General features: G+C 39.6%; 1 protein-coding gene across 9 annotated transcripts in view; it reads left to right on the forward strand.

The window, feature by feature from the left end:
- The window catches only part of GRIN1 (glutamate ionotropic receptor NMDA type subunit 1), a 135,960-nt gene that overhangs the window by 36,846 nt on the left and 76,651 nt on the right, over window positions 1-22,463 (forward strand). For 7 of the 9 annotated variants that reach the window (XM_073599906.1, XM_073599907.1, XM_073599914.1 and 4 more), the window contains exons 4-5: window positions 10,748-10,810; window positions 11,665-11,765. In XM_073599906.1, coding sequence (XP_073456007.1) covers window positions 10,748-10,810; window positions 11,665-11,765 — 164 coding nt within the window. The remainder of the gene's footprint in view (window positions 1-10,747; window positions 10,811-11,664; window positions 11,766-22,463) is intronic. The other 2 variants (XM_073599908.1, XM_073599913.1) reach the window with 1 other exon arrangement.

Here is a 22,463-nt window from a genome sequence, read left to right on the forward strand (position 1 = left end):
ATCTATTTAAAGCAGCAAACTGCTGCTCACATCAACTCAATTTTAATTGCTGGACAGAGTATTGTACAAAGGATTTGGATGACCTATTTCTTACTATAAAAACCAGAGCTGATCCTTACAACTTTTGCAAAAATTCACATTAGGCATGAATAAAGAGTTTAATGAGTTTATTTTCATTTCTATATTTGTACCTTTTTATATTTTTGTAATTTTTTGTACCTTTTTTACCTAATTTTGCCAAAAAAAAGCTTGATTAGAAATTGTTAGTTATAATTTCGGAGGCCATTTACTAGTACATTTTCATTTTGTTATTTCTAAATTGTATAAATTAGTATCATTTGGTTAAAATTATTTTTTTTTGGGGATATGTCAGTACATTTTCTCTGAGAGCTGGATATGCAAAGATTATATTTTCTTGTTATCAGTATTGTTGATATTATTAATTAAATTAATGTCAATGGTTATAGAAGATTGCTTATGGCTTGAATTATCTGTTCTTTGCTCTTTTAATGAACTTATCTGGATTAAGTTTGGAATAATATATTTAATTAGGAACACTAACAATACAAAAATCACTATGTTCTGTTCTGTTCTGTCCTGTTTGTGTTATAATATACACTCAAATAATTTCAGAAGCAAAAAACATTAGCGAAATATAATCCAGGTACATAACATCACCATTTTTACCAACTTTAAAAATGTAATATCTGCAAAGGCTTTAAATATATATTATACAGTAAAGAGAGAAATTAAACAAATTTACCTTTAACTCCAGCACAAGACCCATAACCTTAATATAAGTTTATAATTCTTTCAGTAATTCCCCCTTTATTGTTTTTTTTAGACCCATGGGTTTAAAAGAGAACATTTAAAGAATATCCTTTAAAATAAAAATATAGAGGCTAGCATTGTTGACTTTTCCTTCTGAAAATGTTAGCTGTTTGGCTGTCATGCTGGCCCTATGGGTTCTATAAATTGGTAAACCTTAAACTTTCATGATCTGTATGCTTTTTCCACATCCAGGCCTAAGAACATATTAAAGCCATTTGATCTCCATGATATCCAGGCATTTCATTTTTTCAAGAGAGTGGCCAGAAATGGCAGCTTCTATATTCTCCTGATACATTTTGTATTAGGAGTTGTATGTTGTATATTAACAAATTTCCAATAACCTATACTGTTAGGAAAATGATAGGTAACAACAAATGTCACACAGGATCAAGGGGAGATGATGTCAGAAACCATGAATCAGATTGAGACAGAAGTACAGTTAAATCTCACTTGTTTAATAATAATAAAAAAAGGTAAACAGAGTAAACGTAGTCAAAACATAGCCAGAGTTCAGGAACTGGAATGGATAGTCAGACAAGCCAAACTGTCAGGGAGCCAGAGATGAGCGTAGTAGAACAGCAAGCAGGATCTGGAGGCAGAAGGAATGTCAGCCAAGCAAGTCTTTAACAGGGACACAGGAGAGCATCTCTAGAGATGTGACCAAGGCGAAGGCAGAGATCATTAACCTTGGCTGGATGGCTTAAGTAGGCAGGACTGACGGTGAGTCACTGTGGAGAGATAGGAGCTGGTAATTAGCCGACAGCTGAGCAGCCAGCTCAGAGAAGAAAGGGCTGAGCCCAGCCCTGACAGTACCCCCTCCTCAATGACCCCTCCCCCTTTAGAGGACCACTAGGCTTTAGGGGAAAACGTCTATGGAAATCACGGAGGAGGACAGGAGCATGTACGTCCGAGGATGAGACCCAAGAGCGTTCCTCCAGACCGTACCCTTTCCAATGCACCAGGTACTGTATGTGCCAACGGAACTTACTGGAGTCAACAAGGGACTGTACATCATACTCCTCATGGTTCCCAACCTGTACAGGGTGAGGACGTGGCAAGGAGGTGGTAAAGTGGTTGCAGACCAAAGGTTTTAATAAGGAGACATGAAATACATGTTAGATACGCATATTAGAAGGAAGGTCTAATGCGTAAGCCATTGGAATAATCCTGCGAAGAATACGGAAAGGCCCAATAAACCGAGGTGCGAACTTCAGAGAGGGAACTCAAAGTTGGAGGTTGCGAGATGACAGCCAGACCCTCTCCCCAACCTGGTAGGAAGGCGTCTCCGGTCAGCATGGAGTCTATACTTATCATTAGCATGTCGCAAAGCCTCCTAGACTTGTGCCCAAGTGGAACGAAGACCACGGAGATGCTCCTCTAACACAGGAATACTCTGCAGAACAAATGAGTCAGCCAACATGGAAGGTTGGAAACTATAGTTCGCAATAAACAGGGACAATTGGGAAGCGGAATTCAAGGCAATATTGTAAGCAAACTCCGTCCATGGTAAGACGTCTGACCAGTTGTTATGATGGTCAGAAATATAGCAATGTAGGAATTGCTCCAAGAACTGATTGGCTTGTTCTGTGGCCCTATTAGACTGTGGGTGAGAAGAAAGCAAGCTGAATTCCCAACTGTGCACAAAAGGCTTGCCAGAACCGGGACACAAACTGACTACCCCGTCCGAGACAATTGCCTTGGGTAGCCCATGTAAGCGAAAGATCTCCCGAGCAAAAATGGAAGCCATTTGTTTAGAAGAGGGCAATGTCTTAAGTGGAATACAATAAGACATTTTCGAGAACCGGTCAACCACCATAAGGATAACTGTGTTGCCCTGGGAGTTGGGTAACTCCACAATTAAATCCATAGACACTTGGGTCCAGGGCCTCTCTCCATTGGATATGGGTTGTAGGAGGACCACTGGAAAGTGTCGTGGAGTCTTACTCTGAGCACACACAGAACAGGCAGCTATGAAGGCAGTTACATCAGCACATAGACTAGGCCACCGGAATTGTTGGGAAGTGGCCCAAAGAGTTGATTCTTCCCAGGGTGGCCAGCAGCCTTGGGAGAATTGTAAGTCTGGAGCACGGAAGTACAGAGACTCTCTGGGACAAAGCAATAGCGTCACTGGGGGGGGGGGGGGCAGAGGGGGCCCTGACCCCCAAACATTATGCTGTGCACCATGTGCCCCCAATTAAAATTTTTTTTTTTTTTTACAAAAAGGCAATGTCTAAGAGGGAGAGTATCTCCAGTCAGCTCCTGCGGGTGATTTCCCCCCCCTCTGCTCGCTGACACTGCATAATGTGAACGCTCACACAACCATGGCCGCCCGATCTGCTCCTTCCCCTGCATCCTCATTGGCAGGGAGAAGAGTGAGTTGCAGGAAGGACTCCACCAGAACTCTCAGTTACTGAAAAAACAGACTGATTTCTCCCATCCTTAGGACAGGAGAACCAGCCTGTAAATTCCAAGAGATGCCTGACCAGCGCTGTCAATAGCAGGGGCAGGACAGCAAGAGGAGGCTGGGGAACCCCACAGTGGCAGAACACCAGAGCCCGGTGGCAAGACAACCTTTGCAACCCTGATAGTTCCCCCACTGCTTTGGACCCTTATATTTTCTTGGTACGCTGGTGACATACATCTCTTGTTTTCTGCCACCCTGGGGGGGGGGCAATACAGTAGGAAGGGAGCTCACTGCAGAACATGTGAAAGGGCCATTGTGGGATCGTAGTAAAGGGCCCCAGGATATATATATATATATATATATATATATATATATATATATAATTGCATGTTATAGTTGCCCCCTACTTTCGTCCCTGTCCCCCCATGTGCCCCCCCTAAATATGAAAGCTGGAGACGCCACTGGGACAAAGCAGCGGTCACAAGGTTTCTCAGGAGGAGCATGAACCTGGGCAGCAAGAATTTTGTCACCCAAAGGAGACTGGTGCAAACCGTAGCAAGAATACGATCAGGAGGAATCACAGGAACTGGAACCAACTCCATCTTGGAAGTGGAGGAAAATTGTTGTGACAAAGTGTCAGCCCTTACATTCTTAGTATCGGGTAAGAATGAGACAATGTAATTGAAACTACATGAGAAAAGAGACCATCGTGCCCTTCTGGGAGAGAGGTGTTTAGCCTCAGAGAAGAATGTGAGATTCTTATGGTTAGTAAGAATGAGAACCTGCACAGTGGTACCTTTGAGGAGATGTCTCCATTCTTTCAGTGCTAAAATTATCGCTAACAGCTCTCTGTCACCAATCTCGTAATTGCACTCCGCAGGTGACAATTTCTTGGAAAAGTAGCCATAAGAATGCATAGCGCTCCCAGAGGTAGGACGTTGAGACAGAAGGGCGCCAAGTCCAGTCTCAGAAGCATCAACCCCAAGGATAAAAGGTAACGTAGGATCAGGATGTGCCAACACAGGAGCAGAAACAAAGGCTGCCTTGAGACTCTCAAAGGCCTTAATGGACTCCGGAAACCAACACTGTGGGTTACCTTCCTTTCCGGTCATATCAGTTAGGGACTTGACCAGAGACGAGAAGTTACGAATACACTTCCGATAATAGTTGACAAAGCCAAGAAAACGCTGCAGAGGACGTAAACCCATGGGTCGGGCTACTGTAGGACTGCTGAAAGTTTCTCTGGGGCCATCGAAAAACCAGCAGTGGAAATTACATAACCCAGGAATTTAACCTGTTCACAATGAAATTTGCACTTCTCCAATTTACAATAGAGATTGTTCTCTCTTAGTTTCTGAAGCACACGACAGACATCCGTGTGGTGGCTCTCCAAGGACTTGAAAATTTGAGGATATTGTCAAGATAAATCACCACACATAACTGCAACAAATCTCTGAGGATATCGTTAATAAATTCATGGAAAACTGCCCGGGCATTACAAAGGCCAAAAGGCTTTACGAGGTACTCATAATGGCCTCTTCTGGTATTAAACGCAGTTTTCCACTCATCGCCTTCCTTAATCCTCACAAGATTGTATGCCCCTCTCAAATCAAACTTCGTGAAAACCGTTGCTCCCTTGAGGAGGTCAAATAACTCCATAATCAGTGGAATCGGATAGGTATTCTTAATCGTGAAATGATTGAGACCCCTATAATCAATACAAGGTCTCAGTTCACCATTCTTCTTCTTCACAAAGAAGAAACCAGCACCAGCAGGAGACAAGGATTTGCGGATGAAACCTCGAGAAAGTGCATCTGTAACATACTCCTCCATGGCCTTATCCTCCAAGACTGACAAAGGGTAAACCCAGCCATGAGGGGGTATGGCACCAGGTTGAAGGTCAATTGCGCAATCATACGACCAGTGTGGAGGCAAACTACCGGCTTGACCTTTGTCAAAGACATTGGTAAAATCGCAGTACTCCTTCGGTAGAGAGGAGAGAGAAGACGTGCACAGGACCTTGGTGTCAGGGCTGGGCTCAGCCCTTCCTTCTCTGAGCTGGCTACTCAGCTGTCGGCTAATTGCCAGCTCCTATCTCTCCACAGTTACTCAGCTGTTAATGATATCCTGCTCGTCAGTCCTGCCTACTTAAGCTGTCCAGTCCAGAGGTTCTCTGCCTTTACCTTGGTCAACATCACAGAAACAATCTCCTGCAATCCTGTTCAAGACTTGCTTTGCTGACATCCCTTCTGGCTCCAGATCCTGCTTGCTGTTTCACTACATTGATCCCTGACTTCTGGCTTGGCTGACTATCCATTCCAGTTACTGAACTTTGGCCATGTTTTGACTGCATTTGTTCTTTTTGCTTTTATTATTAAACAAGTGTGATTTAATTGTACTTCTGTCTTGGCCTGATTTCATGGTTTCTGACACTTGGCTACATTCTGGAAGCATGTCTTACTGCATTGTGGCGACAGGGAGAGAACCGCAGCATGGAGCCAATCAAAAAAGGGGTTGTGCCTCTGTAACCAAGAATAACCAATAACCAGCAGAAACTTAGGTGAGGAAATCACTTGGAATTGGATTATCCCATGGTGAAGAGCCCCTACGGCCATGGACAATGAAACAGTCTCATGAGTCACATGGGCAGGCTGTAGAGGTCTCCTGTCAAGAGCCTTAATGGCAAGTGGAGTGTCATACAGCTGCAGTGGAATCGAGTGCTTAGATACAAAGGCAGCATCAAAGACCAGGCCAGCAGCCCCAGAGTCGATTAGAGCCTGTATCTCGATAGACGACTCAGCCCAAGAAAGGGTAACCGAAACCAAGGGCTTATCCTTCTGGATAATTGGGGATGAAACAATGCCACCTAAGGTCTGTCCATGACAGGACCTCAAGGTTCGGGCGTTCCCTGGACGGTTAGGACAAGACTTCAAAAAGTGACCTGCCTGGCCATAATAAAGGCACAATCTCTCCCTCCTCCTAAGGGTTCTCTCATCCGCAGAGAGAAGCCCAAGTGCATGGGTTCATCTTCACTGACCGACTTGGTACCATGAGGCATAGGAGGCTAGGGCTGAGCCCAGCCCTGACAGATGGTAAAATAAATAGCAGCATAACAGGAAAAATATGTAAGGTGGTGTGACAGGGATAATTCTTGAAGACTGGAGAATGGAAATTTGATTTGAATTTTTGCCAAAAGGAGCCAATCAAGATTTCGTAATATATATTATTTAAAAATATAGAAGAATTCTGACTGGTCTTTAATTTTGTGTACAATGTCTTGTCTTCTATTTTCATGAATCAACCCAAATAGATCAAATTGAAATTAAAGATCATTCTTAAAGATGATATAATAAGCCATTACATAATATTTTTAACCTACTTTTTTAAATTCTAGTTTCCCAGTCCACACTACAAAAAACATAAAACTGCATTGATAACATGGTCAACAGAACCTTTTTGTTTGTCAGGAAAATCCAGACACAAACAAGTTCAACTGCTTCTTAGCATCACCTAGTAATGGTTGTTAGGGACCAAGTGTTTGGATGTCTATGTTAATCATGGTCTCTGTTCATGCCTATTCAATCTATTCAGTTTACCTGGAGGCAATGAAAAGAAATTTTTCACTATTGCTAAGACAATGCTTTTAGAATAGAAAGTAAATCTGTATTTAAATATATGTATTGAGAAGATGTAGTACAACATATACTAAAATATACATATATATATATATATATATATATATCTATATATAGATATATCTATATATAGATATATATATATATCTATAGATCTATATGTCTAGATATATATATATATATATATATATATATATATATATATATATATATATATATATATATATATATATATATATATCTAGATATATAGATCTATATATATAGATCTATAGATATATATATATATATATATATCTCTATATTTTTTTTTTTAATTTAGTCAGGTATCGCCAACAAATTCTGCAGCTATTTATAGACAACACAGAACCATTCATATTAAAACATGACATGGACAATCCCATGCTAAGGGATGGCATTATCTGTGTGCTAAGAAACATTTCAAAGCACCATTTGAGGGGCTCTTGGGTTACCCAGGAGTTTAGAATTATGTTAATTTTTGCGAATGGACGATTTTAAGTAGAAACCTATTACTCTTGAGTAAGTTTTTTTGTATTGTCACAAGAAACCAGTGTCCATGAAAAAAACTACACAATTAAAGGAGAAAGTTAAAATGGTATGCCTTGAGTTGAACCTAAAACCACAGAGCTGTAAGGCCACAGTGGTAAATACCACCATGCTGCTCATGTCATATTTTTTTTATGACAATAAATATAACTCCATAAACATTTTTATTACTTTTGCTTCTCTTTTGTTACTTTTTAACCAAACACATTTTTTTCAATTACATTAGATGATTTCCATTTTTAATAACTGAAAAAGAGCAAAAACATGGAAAATGAAGCACAGATCCTAAAGCAGGTTAATCCTTTTATTAAAAACAAATAAATAGTTTAAAAATATTGAAAATAGACAAGGTACACAAAAAATGCTGAAATACCAGGATTATATTTATTACACCAAATTTGAAGAAATAAAATAAACACTAAAAATAGTTAGCCTTGAAATAATGACTGTGACTTTCAGGGCAAAATTTATAATAGCATAGATTTCTGATTGAAATATTTGAGAATAATGGTATAAAACATTCAAAAATAAAGACTTAATAAGATATGTGAATACAAAGGACTTTGGAATATTAAAAAGCAAACATTTACTTTTGCTGACTCTTATTGTATTCCTATTATAAATACAATTCTGATGATAGAGTAATAGGCTTGACATTGCTCATTAATCAGAAAGTATATTAAGAGTTCATTTGTTTTCAGATTAAACAAGGCCATGATTGCTAAATATCTGACAGTGAGTGAAGATATTATTTATCTTGACAAACCCTTCAATTCTGTTTAAGTCGAAGGGGCAAAATGTGACACAAAAAGATTCTGGTGCATCTGGGAAGGTAAAAGGTGCAGGTCAATGATTTTTAAGAACACCTAAACATGCGTTCAGCAGCCCCAGTTGGTGACATATTGGGGTTGATTTATGGAAATGCAGATAGACTGTTCACTTACCAAAAGTGAATTTTCACTTTTCAAGTGAATTTTCCCTTAACTTAGTGAATGAGGTGAAGCTCTGCTGACTTCCATCATTTAATCATGTGCAAGCAAAGATACTTTTTATTTACCAAAAGTATTCCAGTCTTAGTCTGTAGGGTTCAATGTTGAGTTGACCCACGGTTTGCAGTTATTACAGGCCGTGCACAAGGTTTAGGAGTGTGTCTACGGGAATGTTTGACCATTCTTGGATCGCACACATTTGTGAGGACAGGCACTGATGTGGATGTGAAGGCCTGGCTCACAGTCCCCAATCTAATCCATCCAAAAGGTGTTCTATCGGGTTGAGGTCAGGACTCTGTACAGGCCAAGTTCCTCCACCCCAAACTCGCTCATCCATATCTTTATGGACCTCGCTTTGTGCAAAGGTCCAGATCATTTGGTGGAGAGGGGATTATGGTGTGGGATTGTTTCTTCAGGGGTTGGGCTTGGCCCCTTAGTTCCAGTGAAGGGAACTCTTAAGGCGGCAGCATACCAAGACATTTTGGACAATTTTGCGCTCCCAACTGTGTGGGAACAGTTTGGGGATGGACCCTTCCTGTTCCAACACGACTGCACACCAGTGCACATAGTAAGATCCCTAAAGACATGGATGAGCGAGTTTAGGGTGGAGGAACTTGACTGGCCTGCACAGAGTCCTGACCTCAACCCAATAGAACACCTTTGGGATGAATTAGAGTGGAGACTGCAAGTCAGGCCTTCTCATCCATATCAGTGCCTGACCTCACAAATGCGCTTCTGGAAGAATGGTCAAACATTCCAATAGACACACTCCTAAACCTTGTGGACAGCCTTCCCAGAAGAGTTGAAGCTGTTATAGCTGCAAAGGGTGGGCCAACTTAATACTGAACCCTACAGAGTAAGACTGGGATGCCATTAAAGTTCATGTGCATGTAAAGGCAGGCATCCCAATACCTTTGGTAATATAGTGTGTGTGTGTGTGTATATATATATATATATATATATATATATATATATGGCTTTTTTTCAGCAGGAACTAGGGGGAACTCAGTTCCACCACCTCTTGCTCAGGTCTTCTGATCCCTGCTCACCACTATCATTTGGTAACACTGAAGTTCAGCTTCTGCGTTTACAAGTGATAGCTTATCCCCCAGTAGCTCCCACAGGTCAGATCTCCTGCACAGATCCCACTGAGTGCTGGACAGGCACAAGGGAGATAAGGGAGATACAGAACAGGTGCCCAGGGTTCAGTGCAGTCATGGGCAGGAGAGGGTGCGTGGTAGGCTGCACCCTCTGTGGTCTCCATTTTTTCCCTGGTGACAAGTTGTTGATGCTCCTACTGCATGATCTCCCTTGCAAGTGACTGTAGTATAGTATAGTATGCTGGGAGGTACTACAGACGGATAGGTGTTTCAGCTTAATATTGCAACAAAGGTAAGAAATATGACAGATGGTGGAGCTTTTAAGGAGGGGGGAGAAGATGAGGGCAGTGGAGGGAGGGGTTGTATGCACTATTTGATGCCATTTGGCAGGTGTGTGTGTGTAGCGGCATGGTTGAGTTCCTGCACCTATTCTCTGAGAAAAAAAGCCATATATATATATATATATATACATATATATATACTCACAAATTCCACGCAGACCTACTGCTGTGTGGAGCAGACTAGGTTATAAACAGGCCTGACCAGCAGGAGATCCAAATAAACATACTCAGCTAAATGAGGGAAATGCCCACTCTCTTGACCCAAGCTGTTACCAACACAGTGGTTTTGCAATTAGGCAGAAAGAGTAAACAGCTAATACTAGGCCTTCTTATTAGATGGCTCACCAAGCTCTGTAATACAGTACCCTGTATAAAATGCTTTTATAGGAATAATATATATATATATATATATATATATATATATATATATATATATATATATATATATATATATAATTTAAACATTTAAATTGGTATTTGTAATTTGGCAATTATATCTAAAAAACATAATCAAATAATTCTAATCTTTAAAATAATAATACATCTTAGATCAATAATATGCAGCCAATATTTAAAGGTAAAGTCATAATACAGCTTCCATTTTGGCATTCCAAACACCAAATAAGCACATTCTGCATTTCAGCCATAAATATAAAATGCTATAGTTTGTATTTATGCATCCTGATAGTACATAAAAGCCACCAAATACACATTCACTGACATGTCATATGATTGTTTTGCAAGCTCCAGTGTTATTATTACCCTTTAGCAGAGGTGGAGAGATGAGGTGGTTGTTGGATTGCTTTACTACACACCATATTCAACTGTTTATAATATTCTTCTGTGTCTACATATTTTCTCTGTGCACATTATTCATCAGAGTAAAAAAAGGAACTATGAAAACCTCGAACAACTTTCCTATGACAACAAGCGTGGACCCAAGGTATATATGCATGGAAAATGCACGTAGCCCACCGGTTCTAACTAAGTCACAGACACCCCAAAACCAAAAACAATACAATCTAAATTTTACCCCCCCCCCTCCCCCACCTAAATTAGGTGGTCCGTGACTGTCTGCTATTTTTGTGCAATCCAGTAGTGGATTGGACAAGAGAATGGATAAAATGTAAGTGCTCAGCCTGCCCCTACAGTAAGTCTTGTTGATCCTTTGATGCTGGAGGGGCCAGCAAAAAATAATTACAGCAATATCTTTTAAATTGTGGGCACCTCCAGCAGTTAAAGTTTGTTAGAAATGCATGTGAACCAGTAAATTTAACCTGCAAGTTTTTTTTTTCTAATTGTAATTTTTTTTTTAAGAAGATTAATTTTGCAGTATAAGATAAACACTTATTCTTCAAAGGTCAATTCCTGTGTTTACAAATGCATTTTTTATCTCTTTTTTTTCATTTCTGATCTTTTCCTTTTGGTTTTTTGATTTTGGGAAGAGGACACTCATTGGATTTTTTAAAAAAATTGCATTTCCAGACTTTTTTTTTTCTACTCTCTTTTAAAATGCACGTCCTTTTTTTTTATATTTTCTTTTTCTTTTTGGGTCTTGGCGGACTTCAGTTTGCATGCAGAGTGCAAAATCAAAGCGAAGGAAAAAAAAAAGAAAAAAAAAAAAGGAAAAGTAATTGAAAGAAAATATTGGACATAGATTAAGTCTAATTTATTTGTGCAAAGACTATTTAACCTTTTTTTCTAGATAGCATGGCTCTGTCTCTCTCTCTCTCTCTCTCTCTCTCTCTCTCTGCGAGGTATTTGATGCCTAACTCCATTTGCTCACACTAATCACAGGCAGAAAAAGTTCTTCATTTTGAGCCTGGAACCAAAAATGTGACTGCTCTACTGACTGAAGCAAAAGGCCTAGAAGCTAGAGTGATCATCCTCTCTGCAAGGTGGGTCCCTGCCATGTCAATTTCTGTTAATTGTAAGTTCACCAAAGAAATTGTTCACGCTTTTCAGATTTTGTCTACTTTTTAGGTGCAAATTGTAAGGTGGGCATCCATTTTTACAAAATAATTAAAGTAAAAGTATGAACTAGTAAAAAAAAATGAACATGTTTGCATGCTTGTGTTTTATGTTATGCTTATGTCATGTTTTGCTTATTTTTTTTAACTGTATTTACATATTGACATGCATTACCCAAAAAGATCAAACGTTTTTTTTTTTGTTTTTTTTTGTACAATTTAATGAAAAAATTATTTACTTGCCAAGTATTTATTTTCACTTGTTAATTTTACCTTTCTCCTTTATTACTAGAACTACTCAGATGCTGATTTTTTCTAATGCTTTGTTAATTTTGATTGCTAGACATTTTAATTCTTGATACATGGAGATGTATACTTAGGGTATGCTGCTTACTGTCTAGAAAATACATTAAAATTTGTGTAAGTTCAATAATGGGATAGTGCATTGTAAAATATACAACATGTTCAAACCACTAACACCATATCAACACATGACCCAGACATAGTGACCCTGAATTACTAAAGAAGTAGAGCATTTTCACTCTCAGAGTTCATTTTCACTCATCTTTATAAATAAGGTGAAACAAAGTGAAACATCTATTTGCATTGGATATCAAATTATGTGAAAGGTAAAATAAAATAATAGGATAACACAACTTCACCTCCTTTACAAAGATAAGTGAAAAATTAAGTTGCAAAGAGAAAATTCACTTAGTTTAGCGAATGAGGGAAAGTTCTGCTGACTTCAGTCATTCAAATATTTGCACATAAAAATCCTGTTATTTTTTATTTTTTTATTTCCTTGCACAAAATTGGGAATTTATTACAAAGAGAATGTTTGCTTTGTTTCATCTCATTCACTAAGGAAAATGAAAAGTCAAGATACAAAGTAAAAATTCATGTTAAAAGTGAACATACTCATTTTCTTTTGGTCAATTAACCCCATCAAATACCATCATAAATCACACCTATTGCAAAACATAGCCTGACTTATTTTTCAGAAAATATAAACTTTCAATAAGCTGTGTTCTAGTTCATTGATATTGTATTTTCAGTTTAAGAAGCATAACTTTTTTCAGAAGCGGGACCTAATAAAAAAATAGCAAGTTACTCTTTCACCTTAAAGGGTAACTCCACTTTCATCGGAAAAAAAAAAAAAAATAGCAAATTAAAAAAAATATTCAAGCATATACAATTGCGACACAAGTCATATTGTAATTGAATGTTATTAAAAATGACTTTTCCTTTTCAATCTGCAGCTCTGTAATTTTCTATAAAGTGCAATACAATATGGCTACCTGGAGGTGTCCTGTACACAGACTGTGTACAAAACGCTCCTGAGAAACATAATTTCCTGCTTGTGTGATTGGCTCACTGTTTTTCCCAGAAGTCTGCACTAAGCTACAAGTCAAATTTTTGGCATCCCCTGCAACAAAAATTTCATTTTTGGTAAGATACTCCCAATAGGAAATCACGTCTGAAGGGATGCAGACCCAGCAGTTTTCCTCATTAGAGCCCTACAGCTGCAGCAGCTGGTTGATAATTTCGAAACCACTCCCATTAGACTCACTCAGCAAAGGGGCACAGAAGAACAAACAGTGATTTTGTCAGAATAACAAAAGGTAGGAATCCGCAACAAAGTTTGTTAAAATCCTTGCACATCGATTACCCAGTGGGGAATGTTTTTTTCTGAACAAAAGTGGAGTTATGCTTTAAGTTATAGCAATAAACCAAAAAAAGGACCCTATTTGTAAAATGGATTATTGTGAATGTTTAGCCTGCTACTGGTGCTCTGCTTCATCCAAGCTATAAAAATTTCTAACATGAAAATGGGTCAAACCAAAAATTGTTATTGGGTAGAATGGGAGTGGGGTGTATCCTAATCAGACTTGGTTTTACCAGTTGGCACAGTAGCTTGGTGGTTATCAGTGGAAGAGGGAAAGAAATGGCTTTTCCAAGTATCATTATCAGCCCCACATTTTTTCCCACGATTAACAGAACTACAGTGATCTCCTATAAGAATATTTATGCATTGTCAAAAAAAAAAAAAAGAAATAATAATATTAAAATAATAAAACATATTTAAAAAAAGATTGTGTATAACAGAGGTGATCCTAGATGAGTGGAATAGTTTAGGGTGCCAGCATTTGTGTGCCTACAGGTTCTAGCAGTGGAAGTTTAGCCAGGATAGGATTTAGTGTTGCAATTACCACTAAAAGACTTTGGTGGTTATAAAACTAGGTAAAATATATAGACCTTCATCACATGGCATTGCTTGCCACAATGGAGTGCACAGCTAATATCAAATGGACAAATAATTCAAACAAAGCTTATTGCTGGTTACTAATAAATATTAGTTTGTAACCTTGTAACCTGAGAAACTGGGTGAGAGAGTTTTAGCACGTAACAAGCGTATCATGGAGACGTACTCGGAGTAAAACAAACAAACTTAGTTGTTGTCTGGACAATAGTTCAATTCCTCTCTCCCATTATTACTTATCAGATCCTCTGAGGTTCCCAACAAAGAAAACTTGCACATTCATGCTTTGATGTGCAGCTAATATTCAAACTTAAATACTAAACATATTGATTAAAGCCCTTTAGATTCAGTATCTCCTCCAGACTATAATATCATTATATTATAATTTTCAAGTGTATATGCAATATGTACCGGTGCATATACCCTTCATATATATTATTACTAGTGATGGATGGATCTGCTTGGGTTCGATTTGTGAACCCTTTATTGCAAACCCCATTGAAGACAACAGAAGAGACTTATAAAAATTAATTCTCTCTATATTTAAGGCTAATAGGCAAGGCATTGTCAAACAAAGGGCATGAGGAGCTGGGCACTGCTGGGGGGGGGGGGGGCATATACCAATGCAAAAAAATACCATTCAGAAAGGGGCAGCTCTTCTAATACTCTCAGGTTCCATTCACACCTAGGCAATTACAAACTAAACTGGACTTTAGGCTCTATTCACACCTACGTGATTTAAATCCCGGGCGGAATTGCCGCGATTCTACCCACGATTCCAAATTGTAGCAAAACGTGGGATGCGTTTGCGATGCCAGAGCCATTTTTGTGTTTTTTTTGCACACATATTTAAAAAATCATTTTAGGCCTGAACATTACACAAAACCCACAAATATTATATATGTTCTGAAAGAAGACACCCTAGAGAATAAAATTGGGGTAGTTGCAATTTTTTATGTCACACGATATTACCGCAAAGCTCTAGGAAACGCAAAATTTCAGTAAAAAACACACTAACGTGGATTTTAGGGCAAGCAAAATTACCCAAATGTTTGGTAAAATATAAAAGACAGCAAAAAAAGAAGATCCTCCTTTGTTGGGACTTTGTAGGCAACATCTACACATGAATAGGTTAAGCACTTCAGCCGCTGCTCAAAGACCAGAGCCGGTCCCGGAGACCGTGGCGGGTGCGCACGCCTCCGGTGGCGCGCACGCGCTTGCGACACCGCTTATTAAAGGGGACGTACCTGTACGCCCTTTTGGCTGCCAGTGCCATTCTGCCAACGTACATGGTCGGCAAGCAGTTAAATAATACATTTATTGTGTATGATATGGTATAATGATCATTTAAAAAGACGTATCAAAAAGACACATATTTCAAAAAGAAAAAAGAAAAAGAAAGGACAAAAAACATGACAGATTACATAGTTTGCATGACATTACTCTCCGGTACAAAGTAGTGTCTCTGGTACCTGAGATATAAATATGAGGTTGCACGAGTAAATAGAAACCCAACATGCCAAACCTTAAACTCATGTGCGCCCGTGAAATGGTGACAAACTTAAGTATGCTATATTTTCTATAGGCGACGCTTTAAAAGCCCTCTATAGGCTAGATATCAGTTTAGTGTTACGGAGGAGGTGTCTGGTGTTAGAATTATTGCTCTCACTCCAGCGTACGCGGCAATATGTAACATATGTATCGCAATCAACGTTTTCATACTTAGGCGCCCCGGCCAGGGGCGGACTGACCCTTTGGGCACTCGAGAACTGACCGAGGACTCAACGGCCACTAGGGGTCCCCACCAGGGCTGCCAGCCTCAGCAAAATCAGGGACAGTTTGTAAAAATCTGTATATTTTTACATCTGTCCCTGAAATGGCCACTACTGACATAATTTTGCTATACAAATCTCGAGATTGTAGCTGCCCCGCCTCTCCTCTGCCTCCTCAGCAAATGGGAGCACAGTGTACACGCCCCCTTCTCCAGCGTGGCTTTTTTGACACAGGAGCAGGAGATGCCGACAGGTGGAGGAGAGGGAGGAGGGGACAGCCTGCAGTGTGGGGATGGACTGCTGCCTGATAGAAGGTAAGCTGGCTGAGCTGAACTAAATGTATTCTTATCAATGCTTACCCTGGTGAGGAGGGGGAGGGGGAAGGCTGTGTTACCTCTAGCAGGGCTCCTCCTGTCTCTTAGGCTGCTGTTAGATCGATGTTCTGTGTGTGAGAAATGCCATGCTTCTGGGGGAAGGATGTGCTGAACTTCTATAATCTCTGAAACACCTCCCTACTCATCACCTGCCCACCAGTACACAGGCACAGTCTCCTCTCCTGTATTACCACATCCAATGTCTGTGAGCTTCTGGGGCACTACAAGTCCCAGCATGTCAGGAGAAGGGGGCAGCAGCAGTGTGTTCTATCAGGATGATTTTTGGGTGAAAAGTGCTGGTGTGTGTATATATGTATACTATGTATGTATACTGTGCATTTGTGTGTATACCAGGGGCGGCCCATCCATTAAGGGTGCCGCCCTCTCTATCACGCCACCCCTTATATGTAGAATGGATAGGTTCATGCATAGCATAAATCTATCTACGTTGCAATTTGCTGCGATACAGCACGATTTATTGCATGACAATCGTAGCACAATCGCACCGTGATTGGGGATGCCATTGACAAGAAGTGGCATCGCAAACGCGTCCTGTGTTTTGCCGCGATTTAGAATCACAGGTAGAATTTCGGCGATTCGGCCCACGAATTAAAACGCCTAGGTGTAAATGGAGCATAAAGTCCAGTTTAGTTAGTTTGTAATGGATAGGATTTGTTTATAGCAGTGCTATAATCTGAACCTTCCACAGTTTCTCCTTGGGTTTCACATACAGAATGTCCTTCAGGCTCCACCAAAACCAGCAGCGGACCAGGCACCTTCATTCCATTCATTCAATGTCAGGGAAAAAGCACACACACACATATGCAGTACATCTCTGCAATACATCAGCATTTCCTTATGTTTTATCCTCTTAAAGACCCTACAACTACATAAGAAAACTTGTTGATCAGAAACGCACTGAGCTCCTAGGTCCTTTTTTTGGCTGCCAGAGGTGTAGCTTGAAGCTTGTGAGCCCCAATGAAAAAGTTGACTTTGGGCTCCCCCCCACTACTTCCAACGTGCGTACATATTCATCCACCGCACGCCAAGATACTCAAAGTGGCTTAAGAGTTTTGAGTTCCCAGAGTTCCTCCTTACATCAGAGGACAGGGGTTACCGCTGGAGAAGCAGAGAACAGGGACCCCTGGCAGGTCACTTGGCAGAGCTCCTTTCCCATCCCAGCACTGTATACAGCTCCCCCCCCCCCACACACACACTACACAGGGCTGAAATCACATTCCTTTACACACAGTCTGTCAGTCTTCACAGGGTGTATCTGGCTTTTATGTTGCCCTTCTGACCCGTGAAATTCTGTAGTCAGAACAGCAGTGTAGTTGCAGTAGGCAGATACACCCTGTGCAGATCATGGCTAACTGGCTGTGTTGTAGAGGAATGTGATTTCAGCCCTGCAGGGGAAGAACAGTATAGAGTGCCGTAATGGGAAAGGAGCTCAGCAGCCGGGCTTAGCATGCAGGGTGGAGGGTGTGATCAGGGGGCTTTGGGGGGGGCAACTTAGATTTGGGGGGGCAAAGCCATGTGACACAAAGTCTGGAGCCTGCAGCTCTTCAGGGGCCCCCCCGAGGAGGTGTTAAGGGATTTGTTTTAGCAAAATTCGGAAGCTTTCTCTGTCAGTGTTGGCAGGTGTCAGGAAGGTCACCTCCCGGAGGTGTCTGTCTTTTTCCCAGTTATCAGGGAAGTGGGGTAAGTAGACATCCCCGGGTGGGGGGGTACAGAGAATCCTAGCTGGTGACTAGGAGACACTGAGCAGTGTCATACCTCACCAGTGACATTGGTCCCATCGTGGCTACAGGACGGCACTCTCCCCCTCTTGCTTCGCTGAGCTTGGTTATCATTCCATGTTCCCAGCACACAGCACAGACACTTCCCCATCCTGGGCTGTTTTCACCTCATGCTCCTCTCCATTCAGGAAATGGCTCATGGCTTCTCCCCAACCAATGGGAACAGAGGGGTGTGGACTGTGGAAGGCAAAGTAGAAGCCCAGTACTGGAGCGTGGCTGTGGGGCCCTAGGGCAGATCGGAGCTGGATTTTGTAGAGGATATGATAATATGACAGGGAGGCTGCAGGGCCCCACTGGATCTAGGGGTAGGGTTGCGATTGTGACCCCTGCAACCCCTTATGCTACACCCATGTCGGCTGCCCACACACAGCATTTTTGTGGGTGTCAGCCCTACCCAGTTTTCTTTTGTTAAACTACTCAACCCCCCCCCCCCCCCCCCCACAAGATGGAGATTCATTCATCATTCTGTAATCTAAAAATAAGAACTGGGGTGGATAATTATACTCCTTGGGAAAGTGTGAACAAGCACAGAACAGGTCTGAATTTCTGACATGATCAATAGATATTTTTTCCAGCTTCAGGGAAAGACAATCTCAGTATATTTACCAGACCAAATAGTAGCAAATAAGAGAAATTCACTGTTTGAGTTAACAAGCACTTTAAAGCCTTGTTCCCACGTATCCCAGCATCGTGCAAGACTAGTTGGTCTCCATCAAAGGTTACAAGCATATCTAGGTTAAAAGCATATCTAGAAAATATGCTACCCTCATCACTAATGTGTAGTGTATAACCTTGTATCAACTGTGGGTATAGGATTGGGTATATGGGATTGTTTGATATTATTTTTTATATATTTATTTATTTATTTATTTATATGGTTGAACTAGATGAACATGTGTCTTTTTTCAACCTGACTAACTATGTAACCTCTATAAATAAACCATAGACATCAAATTTCTTGCTGTATTCTCCAGGCCGACTAACTGAACCATAATTTGGACAAATATAACATTTTGTACTGCTAACACTGTCCAAGAAATGCTACATTCCCCAATTCTCTTTGCCATTATGGATTAATATACATACTGTACATCTTCACAGACTTTGAAAAATACTTATTATAAATGTTATTAACCTAATAACAAAATGCTTGCACTGTGCCATCATTCCTTTCGTCCTCCCTCTTGTTCCCTCTGCTCCCCACAAAAATATTTAAAAGTTACACTTTTTGTTTTCATTTTTAAAATACAAGAATCAGGTAGGCAATGTTTTTTTCTTCAAAAATACATATTTTAGAATATAACTATTTCTTTAATTATAAAAAAAAACCAACAATTTTTCTTTTAAAATAGCCAATAAAATGTAATTAAACAGTTTAGTTTATTTTTGCTTCTTTGGTAATACTTATGGTATAAGATTTTATCAATAAATATTAAGAGATTTTCCTTTCTAGAACAGTACAAGACATCAAAATAAAGATATTGGGCTCTATTCACAGAACCAGATCGCATGCAGCATGTACTGTAGGTGTCTGGACACATTTTCCCTTTAATATCGCATTTGATCCTGCAACTGTCAATTCACTATCAGTTTTGCGGTATTTACTGCAAAACGCTCAAAACTGTCAGTAAATACCGCATGAAAAGGGGTTAAAGTCAATTCACAGAAGAAAATAAGTAATTAAATGCATGTGGTAATTAAGTAGTGGTCCAAGTATGCGGTATTTAAGGAATGTAAAAATATAATAGCCAATTTTGAGTAGTCTCTGCCTTTTTGGATCAGTTCTCTCAACAGTAATGCATAGAAACCTAAATATGGAAATATGGAAATCATTGGGGCTGATTTACCTAAAGTATACAACTTTTTTTTGTTTTGGGTGGAGTGGAGAGGGTTCTACTCTGCAAGTTGCTCCAGAGCTTAGTAAATGAGGTAAAGCTTCACTTTACAAAGAATACCCAATCACATGCAAGGAAATTTTTTGCTTGCACGTGATTGGATGATGGAAGTCAGAAGAGCTCCCCCTCAGTTACTCAAATATTCTCAACACAGAATGTGATTATGAATAGACAAGTATTCTTACAAAGGTGTGGAACTTGAGCTATTAGGAGAGGGGTTTCATTAATTTGAAGGTTTGACAGATGGATACCAGAGTGACACTCTGAGGAACATGAGAGAATGACAATGTCTATTCTCTAATAAGAAAAAAACAGACCTGTCCAAAGATATATGACTTAGCAACCAGGGTTCCATGGAAGCCTAAGGATCCTCAAGAGGTTACCAGGGGAAAATAGTATCAAAAATTACACACAAACAGTATATAAATAACCTTCTTCCACAATACAAAAGACAATGTTGTCTTTTGCATTGGTGGAAGAAGGGTATTTATATATGTGTGTAATTTTTTATACTATTTTCATTTAATATTTGACACATTTAAAGATATTTTCTATTTACTTAATAGAACTTAGTTGTCTTTAATACACCACGTGTGTCCTGTGAGAGCAGCTTTACTTTGACTGGTATTCTAGTCACCTTTTTTCCTTTTGTATTAATACATATGCTGCAGGGACCGCACTGACTTGAGTCAGTTGGCATATTTCTACGTTTTAAATCATTTTACCACTTTATTAGCAATACAAACTGACAGGGGTTCCAATTCGTCTCCACTGTATCTATCCCACTGGATACTGCATGAGATAAAATACCCCAATGGTTTCATGAGATAAATACTGCATATTTCGATAAATACCGCATGCAGTATTTTCTTTTTTTAATATTAGATTTTATTGAACATTTTGAAAAGGTTTCACTCAGAAAGCACCTAGCCTGGGACAACATGATCCCATATATCATTGCATTAATATAACAGAATAATGGCAATCCTTTAAAGCAGTTCTTACAAGCTAAAAATATGCATTACCACGTGTTCACACCTTTAATGATCTAACCAGTTTTTCCCATGATCAAATGAAGTGCCCACAAAAGCAGAAAAGACAAAATAATCCAGAAGAACAAAAAAAAAAACACATCTGGGGAGCTTTTTTACTGACCAAGGAAGATCCCTCCAAATAGCCATTTTATAACAAAACTCAAAATACAAGCTTTTTTTTATATAAAGGATCTCAGAATGTTAGAGCTTGAACTCAATCTAAGAACCGCATGTGGTATTTTGGTAGCAATTTTTTGTGAATTGCAAACATTTTTTTGAAAAACACTATGAACAATTTTAACACAAATTTTAAAGAGAAAAATACCGCTTCGTGAATGGAGCCCATAGTCTGTTAAAAGTGTATATTGGTATAATTTATAGAATAATAATAGGATTATATTTATCAATCTTATTCCTAATTCTCTTTGCTAAAAATATTAAGAATGCAACACTTACCCTCCTTATTTTAATTTATCTTAGTTTGATATATATATATATATATATATATATATATATATATATATATATATATACACACACACACACACATGCACTATATTGTCAAAAGTATTGGGACACCTGCCTTTACACACACATGAACTTTAATGGCATCCCAGTCTTCGTCAGTAGGGTTCAATATTGAGTTGGCCCACCCTTTACAGCTATAACAGCTTCAACTCTTCTTGGAAGGCTGTCCATAAGGTTTAGGAGTGTGTCGATGGGAATGTTTGACCATTCTTCTAGAAGTGCATTTGTGAGGTCAGGCATTGATGTGGACAAGAAGGCCAGGCTCGCAGTCCCTGCTCTAATTCATCCCAAAGGTGTTCTATCGGGTAGAGGTCAGGACCCTGTGCACTCCAGTCAAGTTCCTCCACCCCAAACTTGCTTATCCATGTCTTTTATGGACCTTGCTTTGTGCACTGGTTCAAATAATTTGGTGGAGGGGAGATTATGGTGTGAGAACGTTTTTCAGGGGTTGGGCTTGGCCCCTTATTTCCAGTTAAGGTGTCAGCATACAAAGACATTTTGGACAATTTCATGCTCCCAACTTTGTGGGAACAGTTTGGGGATGACCCCTTCCTGTTCCAACATGACTGCACACCAGTGCACAAAGCAAGGTCCATAAAGACATGGATGAGCGAGTTGGGGGTGGAGGAACTTGACTGGCCTGCACAGAGTCCTGACCTCAACTCAATACAAGAGAAAACCTAGTGCGGGCCAGGTATTTATGTAAAAAAATATATTTATTAAAATCACATAGTAGAATTGCATTAGCAAGAAGGGTATAATAATCAAGGATATATATACATAATACAATGTTAGTAGCAAAAAGATTGGATACAAACATTGGCATAGATCTCAGCTACCCTATGTGCTTTGATAGGCTAGCGAGAGTACATGCTACAAAATGAAACCTGACATGTTTCAGACCGTGTAGACCTTCCTTAGAGGCATAATGTCATTTGGAAAATCGGAAAGTATTCTACAATAT

The sequence above is a fragment of the Aquarana catesbeiana genome, linkage group LG09 (genome assembly GCF_042186555.1).
Source record: "Aquarana catesbeiana isolate 2022-GZ linkage group LG09, ASM4218655v1, whole genome shotgun sequence".
Lineage (NCBI taxonomy): Eukaryota > Metazoa > Chordata > Amphibia > Anura > Ranidae > Aquarana > Aquarana catesbeiana.